This window comes from Achroia grisella, unplaced genomic scaffold, assembly GCF_030625045.1.
Source record: "Achroia grisella isolate CSIRO2021 unplaced genomic scaffold, CSIRO_AGI_Agris_v1 utg642, whole genome shotgun sequence".
Classification (NCBI taxonomy): domain Eukaryota; kingdom Metazoa; phylum Arthropoda; class Insecta; order Lepidoptera; family Pyralidae; genus Achroia; species Achroia grisella.
Window position 1 is genome coordinate 4,176,980 of NW_026712979.1, and position 15,813 is coordinate 4,192,792.

At 29.8% G+C, this 15,813-nt stretch overlaps 1 protein-coding gene across 1 annotated transcript; it reads right to left on the reverse strand.

Annotated features, from left to right (window-relative positions):
* Positions 1–10,068: 10,068 nt before the first annotated feature.
* On the reverse strand, positions 10,069–15,316 carry LOC131849456 (uncharacterized). Its single transcript, XM_059199536.1, has 7 exons — positions 15,095–15,316; positions 14,245–14,361; positions 13,042–13,460; positions 12,692–12,794; positions 11,435–11,530; positions 10,608–10,766; positions 10,069–10,125 (listed from the first exon to the last, which is right to left on the reverse strand). Exons 1-7 carry the CDS (start codon positions 15,314–15,316, stop codon positions 10,069–10,071), a joined length of 1,173 nt encoding a protein of 390 aa, XP_059055519.1.
* Positions 15,317–15,813: the final 497 nt, after the last annotated feature.

Below are 15,813 nucleotides of genomic sequence, written 5' to 3' on the forward strand. Positions count from 1 at the left end.
ATTTAGTTTTAGTAACCATACAAGGGCAAACAGTCTGAGTAATTGAACAATGAAAACTACTCTTTTTATATATTCTTATATGTAATTGTATCGCGAAGAATTTTTTTTATTAAAAACACGCAAACGTAGTCGCCAGTGACAGCTAGTCATACCTATAAAATCAAAGTCATATAATATTATTTTACATTTCACCATTTTCAGTAACATAAGGCCTTCAATATCTAAAATTCATGGTATCAGTAGTTTGAAGTATATAAAATTATTATGTTTGGGACAATAAAATTAAGGTGCATAGATCCGTCACCTAGGTTACATTACATATCACCCTCACCTCACCTTTCCTGCACTGTGATGTTTGTACCACATGTTTTAATTCATGCGCTGAAAAAGTTAATGTATATTGATTTATTTTTTCCAAATTATTGTTTATATTTTTATGTAATTATTAAAACAACATAAAACACAACAATAAAATAACATAATTTTAACTTGATATATATGTATAGATAGGTAATAATGACATATACAATACATACAGTGCAATCCTAACCTAACAGTTGTGTTCGAATACATAAATTATCAAGATAACAGATAATGGTGTAATAAATAGCGACCACGAGCTTCTGTTGCACCACATTAGAGCCAAAGCAAGGGTAATCTACAAGTTCATAGTACGTCATAACATCTGTGCGGAAATCTGTGTGAAAATCACAGTTGTTTCATTACAGTCATATTTAGCCTACTCGTATATTACAGTACATGTAATTTATTTACAAGGAATAAATTGACAGATAATACAAGTTTTCTACCTATAATTTTGTATAGAGTTACCATATTTTCGTGGGTACTTATAAACTTTTTTACGTAGTAAAAATCCTCTATCTGTCCTATCAGTGATACAGTGTCCTATCAGATACTGCCTTACTCCAAGCCGCTAAAAACCACCTAGGTATTCCTTCTCGTGATCATTGTACCTAATCACGGTACCTAGGAGCAGTCTACCATAACCCCGATGGTGGTTATTACCATATTTGAAGTATAATGTGCCCTCACAAATGTAAATCCAGATGAGGCTGTCAGAGATATTGTTAACAATCAACTTCGTGAATGTTTCTTTTTCAGCGAAATGTGTTCTCGCATTTCGTTAGGTATATTTGAATCCAATTATGTTTACCTAATTCATAAGATTAGCGAACCGGAACCAGAAACCCAGAACTCTAGAGTTTTGGCTATTCTTCCTTTTGAAAGAGATATTTTCTTTTTTTTTTATTTATTGTTTTTATTCTACATTTCATTCGCTTTAAATTTATTTCCTTACGCTACTTACATTACTTTGAACTAAAGCAGTGCATGCTTGCACGGTAATAAATAATAAACTAGAAATTAATAATGTAAAAAGCCACCTGCTTTGCTATTAAGTATCCATTACTTGAAGTAATTACATCATTACGTTAAATAACTAGTCAATTACAAATGGCTCCAATAAATTAAATAATCACAGTTTAATATAATTGTACTGTTGTGCTTTGTAATATTTCTGTTTACTTTATTACTTTGTAGTTTTATATAATGAATAAATTTCCTTTGTGTATACACATAGACTATTATTATTTCTAATAAGCCTTGATGATGAGGTTGTTACGGGTTACCTTCAAATAAAATAATGATTACTGATTGACTGTGCAACATTTTTTTTAATTTGAGTTGATTAAAGCTACTTTCACTTATACTGAATTTGAATGCCAGAATAGGTTTTGTGTAATTCTGAAAATTTGTGCAATGCATGAACTCATATTAAAGATTTTTTTCATTTTCTTTTTTTTTATCAGTCTTCGCTCAATTTACGCAATTTACACAATCACTTTTAATGATAGTCCATTAATTATATTGATGTACAAACTATATTGCTGTGAAGTTTAATCAAAATCTATTTAGTAGTTTCTGCGAGAAAGAGCAACAAACATCCATCTGTTCATCCATCCATCAGAACAAACTTTCATATTAACAATGTTAGTAGGACATCTTGATAATTTAGACCAGTCATTCCCAAAGTGGTCTATATCAACCCCAGGGGTCTATGATAAACTGCAAGGGGTCTACGACACAAAAAAGTTTGGGAACCTCTGATTTAGACCTATAAAATAAGGAGAACGACATAGCTTACATATAACCAAAAATCCGAGCATAATCAGTGCGTTACCAAATTATTATATATCTACATATGAAAATATATTTTTATCTCTATTATATTAGTAGTTATTACGAAAAGAAACTCGTTCCACTACTACTATTTTCAACACGCAAGAAACATAACTTTCCCAAATGCGTGTGGAGCGATCGAGTAATTTTGTTGTTTTATATCTAGAGTTGCTGAATTAAAAATTACTTCCTTATTTTATTTTGTTTCTATCATGAAAATCATGATATACCTTTAACAGTAATACCTAATGACTACAAGACACATTATCTGTGTATTAATAAGCAATGTCTTCGTGTCCTTTTTTTTAGTGTAATTTAGTGTATAACCCGGGAAAATTATAAATTTGTAGTAACTTATAATTATCCCGAGTCCTTAATTTATAGAATAGTTTTCAATTTTTTTGGTGTGATCCACATAATCAGTCCCAGACGAAGCAATGAACCACTAGGCTATGCTAAGTAATAGAGAATAGATACGGTTATATTACTACTGTATAATAATATTGTTACGATTAATTTTAATTTAATGAATCTACTTAATTTTCATTAATTTAATATTTCATATAGACACCAATTGTGGTGTCATCATTTTGTATAATCGTCCGCTACTATTACTAATGATAGTTAAACAAGTTCAGTAGGTTCGTTAGTCTACTGGCTGTGGAAGTTAATCCTATTATTACAATTAGCTACTCTCATCTAATACATGGTGCACGCCACCTGCGGTGACCACAAACAAATTGGACGAGTCAAACGCCAACATACCGACCTCCGCTTGTGTCTGTAACAAATGACGGTGCGGATGTACTGAAACGTGGTGGTTACAGGAATTGTGTTCAGGGAATTGTATGTCTAAAACAGCTATAAGTACTAGGCACATCAATAATATATTCACTGATAAAAAAAATCACTACGTACAACAACGTTGTACAGAACTCCTTACATTCGGGCTGCTGGCTGGTACGACTATTCCTTATTTTTAAATATTTATATTTTAGATCGGTTGCTATGGTTTTGTTATTTCCTATTATTCCTTGTATTGCTCTTGCTTTCATATAGTTTGTTACTACACATTTTTATAATATACTATTACTTTTACATATTGCATCTTTAATTACCACCATCGTTGGCTGCACCCACCCCAGCGCCCTATGCACAGTCCCACACAAACGTAGTATGCTCTCCTCTGAAATCCGAAACGAATTATGTGACAACTATCTAAAAATATATGTTATAAATCTTTAATTCACAACACACAACATAATATAACAATAACAAATTTTAGAGAATTAGCTCCCAATCGATATATAATTTTAGACTAAAAATTAGCCACCAATTTAATACATTGGGAAACATACTTTTATGTCTACAAATTAAAGTCGATTTGAAATATTTAATGCAAGTAATTAGTCGCTAATTCCATACATTTGCTTTTTTGTAGGCAGTGTCTAGGGGCCGATTATATTTATTAGAGTAAAAAGAGAGCCAAGCAAGTTGCTTTGTAAACTGTTTTTTGATTTGAATGGTGAGAAATGCCACAGAAATGACAGGATACTGAGGCATAGCACCTTAACCTGAATGGTAACACATGATTACAAACTATCCACATATAAATTTGTCAAATGCTTCCAAAATAAATGAGTTTATGAGAAGATTCAACAAATCCTCGTCAAATTCGTAGGTCATTAGGATATTTGATAATTGGACATTGTTACGGTGACTGTAAAGCATGACTGCATTATTCGTTGTATTGTGTACAGTGGTACTAATATTGCTTCGTCAGCAGGTACTACAAAGAGAATTAATTCAATATAATATAATTATATTAGTAGGTATGTATTATAACCACTGATCGGAGTAGGTAGAGGTATTTAGGATCATTAACTTCAAACATTGATGTTAATATAGATAACCATTAGTAGACCATTCAATTTTTTTATTTCCATAAGTAAATTATTATTTAAACGTGTTAGTAATTTTAATTAGATTTTATTTTAGTTAAATACAAATAGTTTGTTCTTTTCAATCATGTTTCTATTTTTGTACAATAATTATGCACAAATAATTTGTATGGTAGGTATGTAAAACTTCAGAATGAAAATGTTAAATGATTATTGATTATTGTATAAATATAAGAAATTGTTACTTTAAAAAATATATCTAATCTGGTTTAATGAATCAAGTTTTTATCTATTTATTGTACTATCCTTTAAATCGTTCTTATACTAATAGGAAGTATATGTTTTCTCTCTCTGTAAAAATAATAAAAAAACAAATTCTAGGATTCTAATTCTAATTCTAGGAATATCCATATCTATCCTCTACGTACTCCGATTATAACGTAATCTTATATCAATTATAAATATAGGCGTCAACTATTATACGACAGCAAATCATTAATTTATATCCTGAACTTGTTGTCTAATTACATTACAGTTGTATTTCGGATTGGTTTTAATTTCTTGTTCTTTGTATATACATACTTGTTTATGTACATATTCAAATAAAACTCATAGTTATTTCAACCTGATTCTAAGCAATTTTAAAGCCTATCAACACAGCATATTTTATAATTTCCTATCTAAAGAAATAAAAAATTAAAAGTAAAGAAAACACTATCCAGGAAAAGATTGCATAACAGTATGTCTTGGCTTTTTGCATTTGTCTCCACATAATCTATATATCTATTGATATAATTATGTATTGTTATATATTATTTTATAAATACCTATAAATATAATATAGTAATAGATACGGAATCTTATATATTACATTAAATTTGAAACATTGACGCTTAACAAAAGAAACGTCTTAAACGATAATAATAAAAGACAAAAGTCATAGAATTAAACTGGCACGCGTTACTCAAAATTTTCAATGAACGTAGATACTATAACTAGGCATAAAATAAAAAATAACTGCGATTAAAGTGATATGCGCACATAATAAACGAAATAGTAATATAACTACATTCAAAATTCACTCGATCAATGTATTATATATACCAATGTAAACAAGATTTCTTTAACATCGACGGGTACCGAATCATCTCTAACACCTTAAGGCAGGTTCCTTGAATAATCCCATTTCGTGAGGCTTTCAGTAAACACGACGTATTTACCTGTTCCTCGGTGAGATCGATTCGAGTGAGCTCTGGGATTTGACAGGTATTACTATGAGCTTGAAACACGTATTACAACTCGATCAAACAGCAATCCAACGTATCTAAACACTGTCCTGGATGTGTAGAGGCATTGTTAAAAGAGAAATTAATAAGTTATTGTTATAGATAGATGAGAGCTTTGAGCCTTAGTGATTTATTATTTCCTTGACTCTAAGGGCATGACATGAATCTGAACAACACCAAAAATATCTACTATCTAACTATCAATTCATATTTTATACTCACTATCCGTTGAAACGAATAAAGATTACAAATATTTATTTTATTGAGAGGTTCGAGCCATTTTTCGTTATTTCAGACCTGTATCACTGCGACTTGCAAAGATCTATAGTACTTGTATTTCATCCGTTAAGAACAAAAATTGAATAATATGTTTAGCAGCAATGGTATTTATCTCCTCAGGATAGAATGTGTACTTTCCAAAGGCATCGTTTATGCATGAGTGGGCTACAATCACACAGGATGTGTAATGACATTTCGACTTCCACTTGACAAATTCTAAAAATCTTTGATAAGACCTCAGTTTGCCATGTGTTTATTTAATTTTCATTGACCTGTTAGAGCACTAGTCAACCAAATATGTAGATATGTAGGCTCCGCTACTCACATGTTGGATTCAAATATAACTAGCCATCTATGAGCATCACACTGACTACCCTATTTAAGTTAACAGTCTTAGAAGTAATCGCGCCTGATTCAAATATACGTATTGAAACAATTGATACTACCTTCTAGAGTGGGTTTACATTATCAAGTCTAGATTTCCCGGCCCGTGCTGATTACTCAGTACGATTGGCACATTCGTTTCTATGTTCCGCCTCCCATTTACTATTCCTCCTGGGATAATTGTTGTAAGAGTATAATACTTTTTTATAAATCTGGACAATTCATACAGCACCATCTAATCCCAAGCTAAGCATAATTTGTGTAATGGGTACTAAACAACTGAAATATTTTAAATACATATATAATATACATAGAAAACATCCAGATCAATACAATCAACCATACTCATGTATACAAATGTTTATACCGTACGTGGAGTCGAATCTGCGTTCATCGGAAATAAAACGATGTGCTAAATCACTAGACCACCGACGCCGGTTCTTAAGTTATTGAAGTATAATTTTGTGTTCATCTTTAGCAGTGTATTTATTCCACGAATTTTATGTTATTAACAGTCATGAATAATAGCTGATGAATTGGTCATTATAGGCTAGACCTGACTTCATCCTTCTCCTAGTAAACCCCACTGGTGCCGAGACAGGATACATTCGCAGACCGAGAAAATAGTCATCCATTAAAAAAACGTACTATCGTAGCACATTGTACATATAATTCACTACCGTAATAATTTTCAGTCAATTAAACGCTCTCATCAAACAGCATAAATCATGAAGAAAATAACATTCAAAAGCAATAATATTATGCATCGGAAAGTACAGGTATTCATATTTTTATTAAATTGCTGCAAGCAATGCGAAGCGTCAGCAGCATAGGAATATAATATACTAATAATTTATTTAGTCCACTAACAGTTATCTACGACTTCCTTACTTTTTTAAAAATAATGGATAGGCTATGCGGCCTCTTAATACAGTATATCTTGACGTAAATATTAATTAAGATTCGTTCTATTTTGTCGTAAAAAGGTAACAAATAGACAAACATACCGTCATACACACATTTGTATTTGTAATATTTGTATGGATAGATGAAATATGCCATTAATGACGATGCCTAGACGGTCGAAATAGTGATAAAAATATGACAAATAGCTTATTTATTTGAGACGAACTGGCAGGAACTCAAACTCAAAATCAACGAACATTGATTGTTTATTTTTATCTATATATCAGTATTTTTATAAATACATTTAAAAAATTAAGTCATGTTTTGCAAACCGTACATCTTATAACCTACTTCCATATTCGTTTGCGATTTGCTAAATTATTTAAACTCAAAGCTATGATAAAAGTTTATGAAAAACGTAGAATAACAAGATGGCAGAAACCCCAATAACTTTGCATATTTTCTCTATGTAGTTATAAAATACAAAGCAGCAGAAAGTCGTGGGCAATACTTTTCGTCGTGGAAGCATCATGCGAACAGCGATTCTATTAATAATTCTAGGTATTCTGACGAGGAAATTCCACCGGCTGACTTTCTAAATTTTTCTCCCCGTACTTTATTACTCGGCACAACAAAGTGTATCGTTGTATTTTTATGACACATGCAAGTAAAAACGTGGGACAACTGATGTTTTCTTAAAAAAATGTGGTACATATTTTTTAGTTGTTTAAAATATCTTAAATATATTAAAGTCTAACTTATTTAGGTACTAGAAAATTTTATTGTTATCTTGTAACTTATAATACTTAATCCTTATTTCCCTACTAATATGGACAAAGTAAGAACGTTTAAAGTTTAGTTGATTTGTCTGTCTATTACCGCTTTGTACAAAGAAGATTATATTCCACATTCTAATAACATCTTCAACATCATATACACATATATGAAAACTATGAAATATTTTTTTTATAATTAATCGAACAATTATTACTTCTTTCACTAGCGGCTCGTTCTAATTAATTTATTAATAATTCTAATTAATTACACTTAGAGTAAATAATATATTTTTACATACTATAAAATAAAAAGTCGTAACCGCAATCTGTACGCTTAGATCTTTTAAATTACGCAGCGGATTTTAAAGCAGATTTCAGAAAGTGATTCAAGAGGAAGATTTGTAAGTATAATATATGCATAGAAATTTAAAGGTTTGTAATGCATCCATCTGTAGCCGGGGTATGTCGCTAGTATATAATACGACTAACATCCCAGAGGGCGTCGTCAGAATAATATAGCCCATATTCATCTGACGTCACAGTCGAAGTTAGTTTCTAACATTATTGTTATGTTATCGGTAAAAGATGAATGATCCATTAATGTAATAAAGTAGATCCACTTTAAAACTTGGTTGCAACGTTTTAGTAAAACTTCTCCCGCTTTGAAACGGAAGTTTCAATGTTCAAAGAAGTTATGTGAATGAATTGTGTTCGAGTGCTGCCGTAAGACCACAGTTTCTTGTGAACGAATTAATAAGTCAATGAATGGATTGGCACGCGATATTCCAATTAGGGAAAGAGAAATTAATTATTTTCTTTCCGGATTAGTAAATTAGTAATTAACACGGTAGGTAATTATGGTTATGGTCTGGTTTCTCTATAACATAGAGTGCGATGGAGTATAGAATCTCTGAAAAGTTATTTAAATTACAATTGTTCATAGTCAACTATAACAATATTTAAAAAAATATATAGATAAAAGATTATAGATAAAAATTTTGAATAAAGATATGGAACAGAGAAAAAGATACAGATAAGAACTAACGATGCTCACGTAATTAGTTTTTCATTCTCAACTCACATAAAGTATGAAGAAATGTGACTTATTCTGCATTAAACGTATGAAAAAATTAATAAGAAATAACTAATACATACTTACATAGTATCCTACCCCGAAAAAGAATAAATAGGGTTAATTTTACGGTATTTACTTACATATTTCTATTCAATGTAATGACAAAATACTATGCTTCCATGGCTTATCTTACTAAGCTTTACTATGGAAAATACAATTATTGTAATCAATTAGCCGTCGACAAATGATGTATAAATCAAATAAGTAAAGATATTAGGTCTAGACTTATACTAAATGCAAAATCCTTATAAATTCTAAAAAGCAGTAAAACTACAAACATTAGGTAACTCAAATTAAACATCACAAGTTTTTAATGTTTGACATGGGACTAACAGGGGTAACAATTAATCAACTTTCTTAATGGTCACTTTCGTTGCTAAATTGTTGCATACATTAATCATGCAGTAATTCAGACAAGCAATTGCAAAGAAAGGAATGTGAATTATCATAACGCTAAAAGTAATCACAATTCCAAATACTTTAAATTATTTAATAAAACTCAGTGAAAACGCATAAAGTGAAGGAAAAGTCAGATTGTTAGTACTGTTTATCATAACAGACATGATTTTATAAGGTTCGAAATACGACCATACTTGATCACGTGAAGCCATTAGTGTCACAGGAAATGCTATTACACGATAAAATTGTTGATTTTTCGGTGATCGCCTGCAAAAAAGTGAAAAGAAATTATTGTAAATCATTTTTCTTTTATATAAATCGTATCTTATACTGAAGGTAACTTTGGCAAAGCTGTATAGGAAGGTAACATATTGAATTTCTTTGCATTTAGATGCGCAGTAGAGCGTGAAAAAATTGTATTGCATTCGGGAATCTTCAAATTATACGTGTATACTTTAATAAGAATTTCTTTATACGAGTGTGTAAAGATTACTTCGTAATAGAATTGTTATGGTGACTTCTAGATTTAAATATTATTTCATTAAATTCAACGTAGCAAATAATTAATTACCTGTGTTTGTATTGGTTCCAATATTGGTACTTATTGCTTTATTAATTAGGGTGATTTTCTAAGTTGACTATTTTACATCAAATAAGAAAATTTATTATCATATCAGACAATATGAAATTAATAAATAAAGATATGTGCATTCTTGCTAATAGTTAATTATTTATATTTAAATATTAATATAATACTTAGTGCTTTGCTTCGGCTTTCGCTGAATTTCTCATTATTTGTATATCTATGATTTCACGCTTGATTTCAGCATTATGTAATACGAGAAAGTAGACTTAAGTATCTAAAAAGGAAATAAAATTAATTAAATAATATTCAATCTTTAACTTACCTTGTAACTTAGATAAAACAATTACAATGAAAAGAGATATTGAGTTGCATGGTTACGATTGTTATCTGAACAATATATAATATGTTTAAAACTAATTTCATATATTCACTATTTAGGGCGTCATGATATTAAGTGACATATGTACCTACCTATAGAGCATTAATATAAATACTACAGAGTGATAGCTTCTTAGTTACTACTCAATGTGGAATGTTTAATTGTTGTTACTGATATGATATCTATGGATAATATTACCAATCTCCCTTTAAGTTCAGAAGTGGGGACGTTGATTATTAACACTTTCTAGATTCAGCTTCTGTTTGCATTTACACTCTGTATTGTGTAAATATAGTGCTCTGCAGTTGTGATATATTCAGGATCATTTCGTCATTTAGTTAGTAGTGTAAAATTATGTTATTTAGGACTGCACTAACCGAAATCATAGGCTTCACGCCAGCAGTTAATCCACAAGCAGCTTTAAACGTCATTGTAGGTTGAACTTGTGATAGAAAGAGCAAAAAGATTTTCTTATTAGACGTTGACATTTCTTCCCAGTGTATATTACAATACACAACCTCTCCTATATCTTCACTCTTAAAATAAATAATTAGTATATTATTATTCCTATAGTTACATACAATACATTGTCTAATAGTTGGTAGCTGGCGTAAAAGTAGCTAATTTATAAATTGTTTTAATATAAAATAAATTATTGACTGTTTTAAGTTTGACGTGGTCATTATTTATAAGTATAATTAGTAAAACACGGGATCTTACCACGTTTTATTTTTGTTGAGTTTTCGATATTTCGGCAATGTTTCAACGGCCATGATTACGGGTGAACTGAAGAGCAGCGGGTAGAAGGTAAATAAATCTTTTATGGGCAGACATATTCGTCTACCTTCACACGTTTTCGTTTGTTGCTACTATTGGAACTCGCTCGATATTCATCTCGGCAAACTATACTCATAGTATCTTCACGTATTAATACACTTTGTGATAAACAAAAATAAAACGTGGTAAGATCCCGTGATTTACTAATTATACTTATAAATTATTATTGAATTCCCATTTTCTCACAAATACACGACACGCAAGTCACTTACTCTAATTTAATTGTATACTTAGCCTATAACCAGTATGTAAGCGCAAACAAGGTTTATTGCAAAAAGATGAGTAGGAAACATAAAATACGAATAAAGATAGATTTTAACACAAACAACAGACATTAATAAAATATTATTAAAACATAAAAAACTACCTGCCGACGAATTTCTTCCAATACAAATGACATAATGACCAACTCTCCCACATATACCAAAAACATTAGACCAAATAGCATCCTGTCACTTTTGGGCTGAAATCAAAAGCAGGAAACAATAATTGGCCTATTAAACTTCTTCTACAAAAATTCAACATTCATTTTTGAGATATACTTTAATTTAATATTAAATTTAGTAACAGAAATCACTCTTCAAAACTCAATGAACTGTTCAGGTACGAAATTGAATTACGGGTTCTATAACTGTACCCAAAGTTAGACAATATACTAATATTGCTATTCTGAAATTAGTTTACTTAACTTATTTTCACAGTATACATTGTTATATAGAATATTACTATCGAACTTCAAAATTAGTATAAATAGTAGTCCAAGATACAAAGCTATACAATTTTTAAGTTGTAATTTAGTATTAGAATTAAGGTATAAAGTGGCATTGATGTTGAATAAGTGTAACTTCAAATGAATACAAAATTACTGCTTAAAAGTATCGTTTACAAAAAAATTGATAGGTATTTTATGAATTCATAAAATTTTCATGGTTTCATCAACGAAATATCGCTGAATAGAGCCAACACCCGTAAAAAGTTAAATAAGTGTATACAGGACAGAGGTATAAGTTATATGACTGACTACTGGATTTTAAATAAGTGTATTCAATGTTAGGCATTCACCCTACATATGAATAAATAGTAAGTTAATAATATAGAGATTAAAAGCAGAATGGTTGGCATTGCCTGTAATAAAAATTGTACAATATGCTTTATATAACATAAGTATATTATATTATATATAACACATGTGCGCGACGCACCTTTTACTTTATTTTTTTTTGTATATATTTCAAAAGGCTGATTTTTCATTCGTAATAATATTATTATTACAGTTAGTACCTACATCGACCGGAGTTTTCTTGCTAAAATAGTAACATTACAGTTCATGAGATCACTCTATTATATTATTAACTATCTTGTAACATTTTTGTTTGTGAACCCAAACAAAGCAACCAGAAAATTTAAAAAGTTTACTACAAGTCATAAGTGGAAACTACACAGAAATCGGTTCAGTTATTATATGATTAGCGTGCACAAGCGCACAGATAAAACAAAAAATTCGGTGATATATAAGAAGGATAGGGTTTATAGTTGTATTAAATTAATAGTTTTTTAATTTGTTTTAACAAAATCTAAAATAAATATACGTAGAAGAACAAAATTATAAAGAATATATTGTTACCATGAACATCAACTCGTATAATAATAAACTGTCTTCAAATAAGTTTTGCAAATAATTCCCAGCTACATTAATACCAAACGCCGACTGGATGTCTTTAAATTTTCTGAAAATGGTATTTAAAAATGTTATATGTATTAGTATGACCTGCAGCAGCTTCGCTTCGTGGCGATTAATAAATGTATCGTTTGAAATTATATCTATTCAATGTAATATCAACCCATGTTACTTACCAGGATTGTAACTTTGTACTAGTATTTTGTGTTTCCTGTTCATAATATTAGTTTAAATAAAAAAATATATATTCCTTACTTGTAATTTTTTTTTTCATTACTTAAACTAATGATACTTACTCTGTAATAAATGCGTAATATTTGATCATTTCAATTAATTCAAATCTCATCTCCTCCTGGTTTAATTTCTTATGGAATCGTACTTTAATATTGTTCTTAAATATCTCAATGTGAGCGATCAAATTAAAAATTATGGCTAAATTCATTGTATCAAAAACTGTAATACCAGAGCATCCGTACAAAGTTGATAGAGCACTGTTAATATGCATTAATACCCACGTATTATAATTGTATCCATAATCGAAGGGTGTCCACAAATACAAGCATGTTTGTAGTCTTACAGTTTTGTTCTTAACAAGTTCCTGGTTGGATATGTTGTTAATGATTGGTACAGTAAACCATAAACACCAGTCCATAAATAATATGATCCCTATGAAAAATCCGGTTAACCTAGTATTTCTTTCAACCTGTAGTAACTTCTGAAAGATATAGAAATAATATATTATCATTATATTTTTAGATTAATTACCTACTTCTGCTGTCTGCAGCTTTCCTTCCAACCTGTCTTCCGGTATGAAGTGCGACAATTATTCTTTGCACTATTTATAGTTGTCTAGTAGAAAATGCCATATGGTGTTAAGTCCGTTTAATTTACTAATACCTTTTATATTGTGTGCATAAAAGTTAAATAAATATTGCATGGAAATTATTATCCAATAATTTCCATGCAATATTTATTAAGCTATCAATGATATCCATCATTGATAGCTTACGTGAAGTGATGTTTCTATGGTGATGTTATAAGAGAAAAATATCTAGAAAAAATACTTACTTGCCATCAAGTGGATCGTCAGCTTTATTAGTATTTCAGTTACATTAAATGAAGGGTTTTTTAATGTGCTCAGGAATCCTAAATATTGTGTGATTAACAATTTTAGCTTTTAAAAATTAGACAGCCGGGCAAGAAATAGTTAATGTGTTAATATGTTGCGTGTAAATGACAAATATTGCGAGTTATATCTATAAAGAGAATTTGCTACAAAAATTAATCCCTCTAACTATCAAATTAACAACAACAAGTATAACAGTACAGAAGTTGCATTAATAAAAAAGTAACAATACAGAGAGGTAAGAATTGTTTGCTTATAATTTAAAAACTGCAAACTCTACCAATCACTATAATAATCGTTTAAATAGATGTAAAACTACTAAAGTAATGGTTCAAAAATTGTTTCTAAATAGTCGAAAAAAAAAATTAATTACCACTTTTGCGAACGGATCATTTGTACGTTTGTAGTAATTATATACATGTATCTTGCCAAAGAACTCGCCAAGAACTTTCTTGTAACTTTTTATGAATATCGATGATAACAATTTGACCTGAAATTACAAGTGTCTCCTTACAATAAAATAATGTGAAAGAATTTTTATTTGTCTATTTGTTAAGCAGGTGAGATAATATAAAGAACTAATTCATTTAATTCCGTCATCGTACATTTAACAATTTACGAGAAAACTGCATTTTTTAAATATTCTTACAGTTAGATATCGATCCTTAGACAAGTGACAGTTTTAAAATAAACTTTTCATTATAATAACAGTTACTCTGGTCCATGATTTATCTTTGGTAAATAAAATTCGAATTCAATAAAAAGAATTACTAGATATTAGAATAAACGTTATAATACTAATAGTATTCTCTGACGGAAAATCAGTAGAGAACCATAGGATAAGAATTACGTCAGGTCATGAAGAATTCACCAGATAATAATCACAATTTAATCTTGATCACTACTCCGAAGAGTTTGTAAAACGTCATGTGTACCTCAATCTCAGCTATTTTAGCTAACCAGCAGCTTGCTTTGTTAACTGTGTCTCGGTTGTAGGATGAGATTAGGAAGTCAAATTACAGAATAAATGATGTAACATTTTAAAATAGCAACGTACGACTAGCATCACAGGTGTTACATGATTCTCTATTCATGTATATACGCGACAGGTATTCCCTACCATCAGATAGATTGTCAGCTTGTATGCCATAACAACTAAATAAAACAAAAAACTGGTTATAACGATGTTATTTCAATTTACCTCAGTGAATTTATTAACTTACGTTAGTGACAAACGCTACCGGCCATACTGCAAACATTATACCAAGAGTATCAAAAGAATACTTTTTATAATTCAGAATAATGTTCATTGTTAGAGCAATTAACATTATCGGCCCATATATTCTAACTATAGCTCCGTTCAATGTTGCAAACATATTCGAATGATCCTTCATTTCCCACCAACTTGGTTTACATACTCCTATATAATGCAACAAATATGCCATTACATGATAAAATCGCTGCTGAGTTGGACTTTGTCTGAAACAAAACATACATAAATATGTACATATAATCAACATAAATATGTATGTATATCGTTTCCAGCAATATGAGTTACAAGTTTCACTGATAATTAATGCTATTTCTACATTTAATATACATATATTAATTTTTATTTATGTTTTGCATTTATATTTGAATTTAATAATAATAATACTCTTTATTGTGCATAAAAAAAGAACAAATAATTACAAAAAAGAAAGAAAGAAAAAAATACGAACAAAAGGCGGCCTTATCGCTCAAATCAATCTCTTATAGACAACCTGCTTAATGTTTTAATCCTTATGAACGCATATAAATTGATCAAGCCATAAAAAATGAGACATAATTAACATATTTTCTATTTGTATTATTAAAATAAATACCACTTGATGTAAAGCTAAAACAAAAAACTTACAAATAATATTCTTTCCCCATTTTACAGCAATCGTTCTGGAGTACT

Coding starts and splice junctions, on each gene's coding strand:
- LOC131849456 (XM_059199536.1), bottom strand. CDS start 15,316: ATGGCATATTTGTTGCATTATATAGGAGTATGTAAACCAAGTTGGTGG. Junction 14,362..15,094: donor CGGTAGCGTTTGTCACTAAC/GTAAGTTAATAA, acceptor TTGTAATTTCAG/GTCAAATTGTTATCATCGAT. Junction 12,795..13,041: donor TATTACGCATTTATTACAGA/GTAAGTATCATT, acceptor TACCATTTTCAG/AAAATTTAAAGACATCCAGT.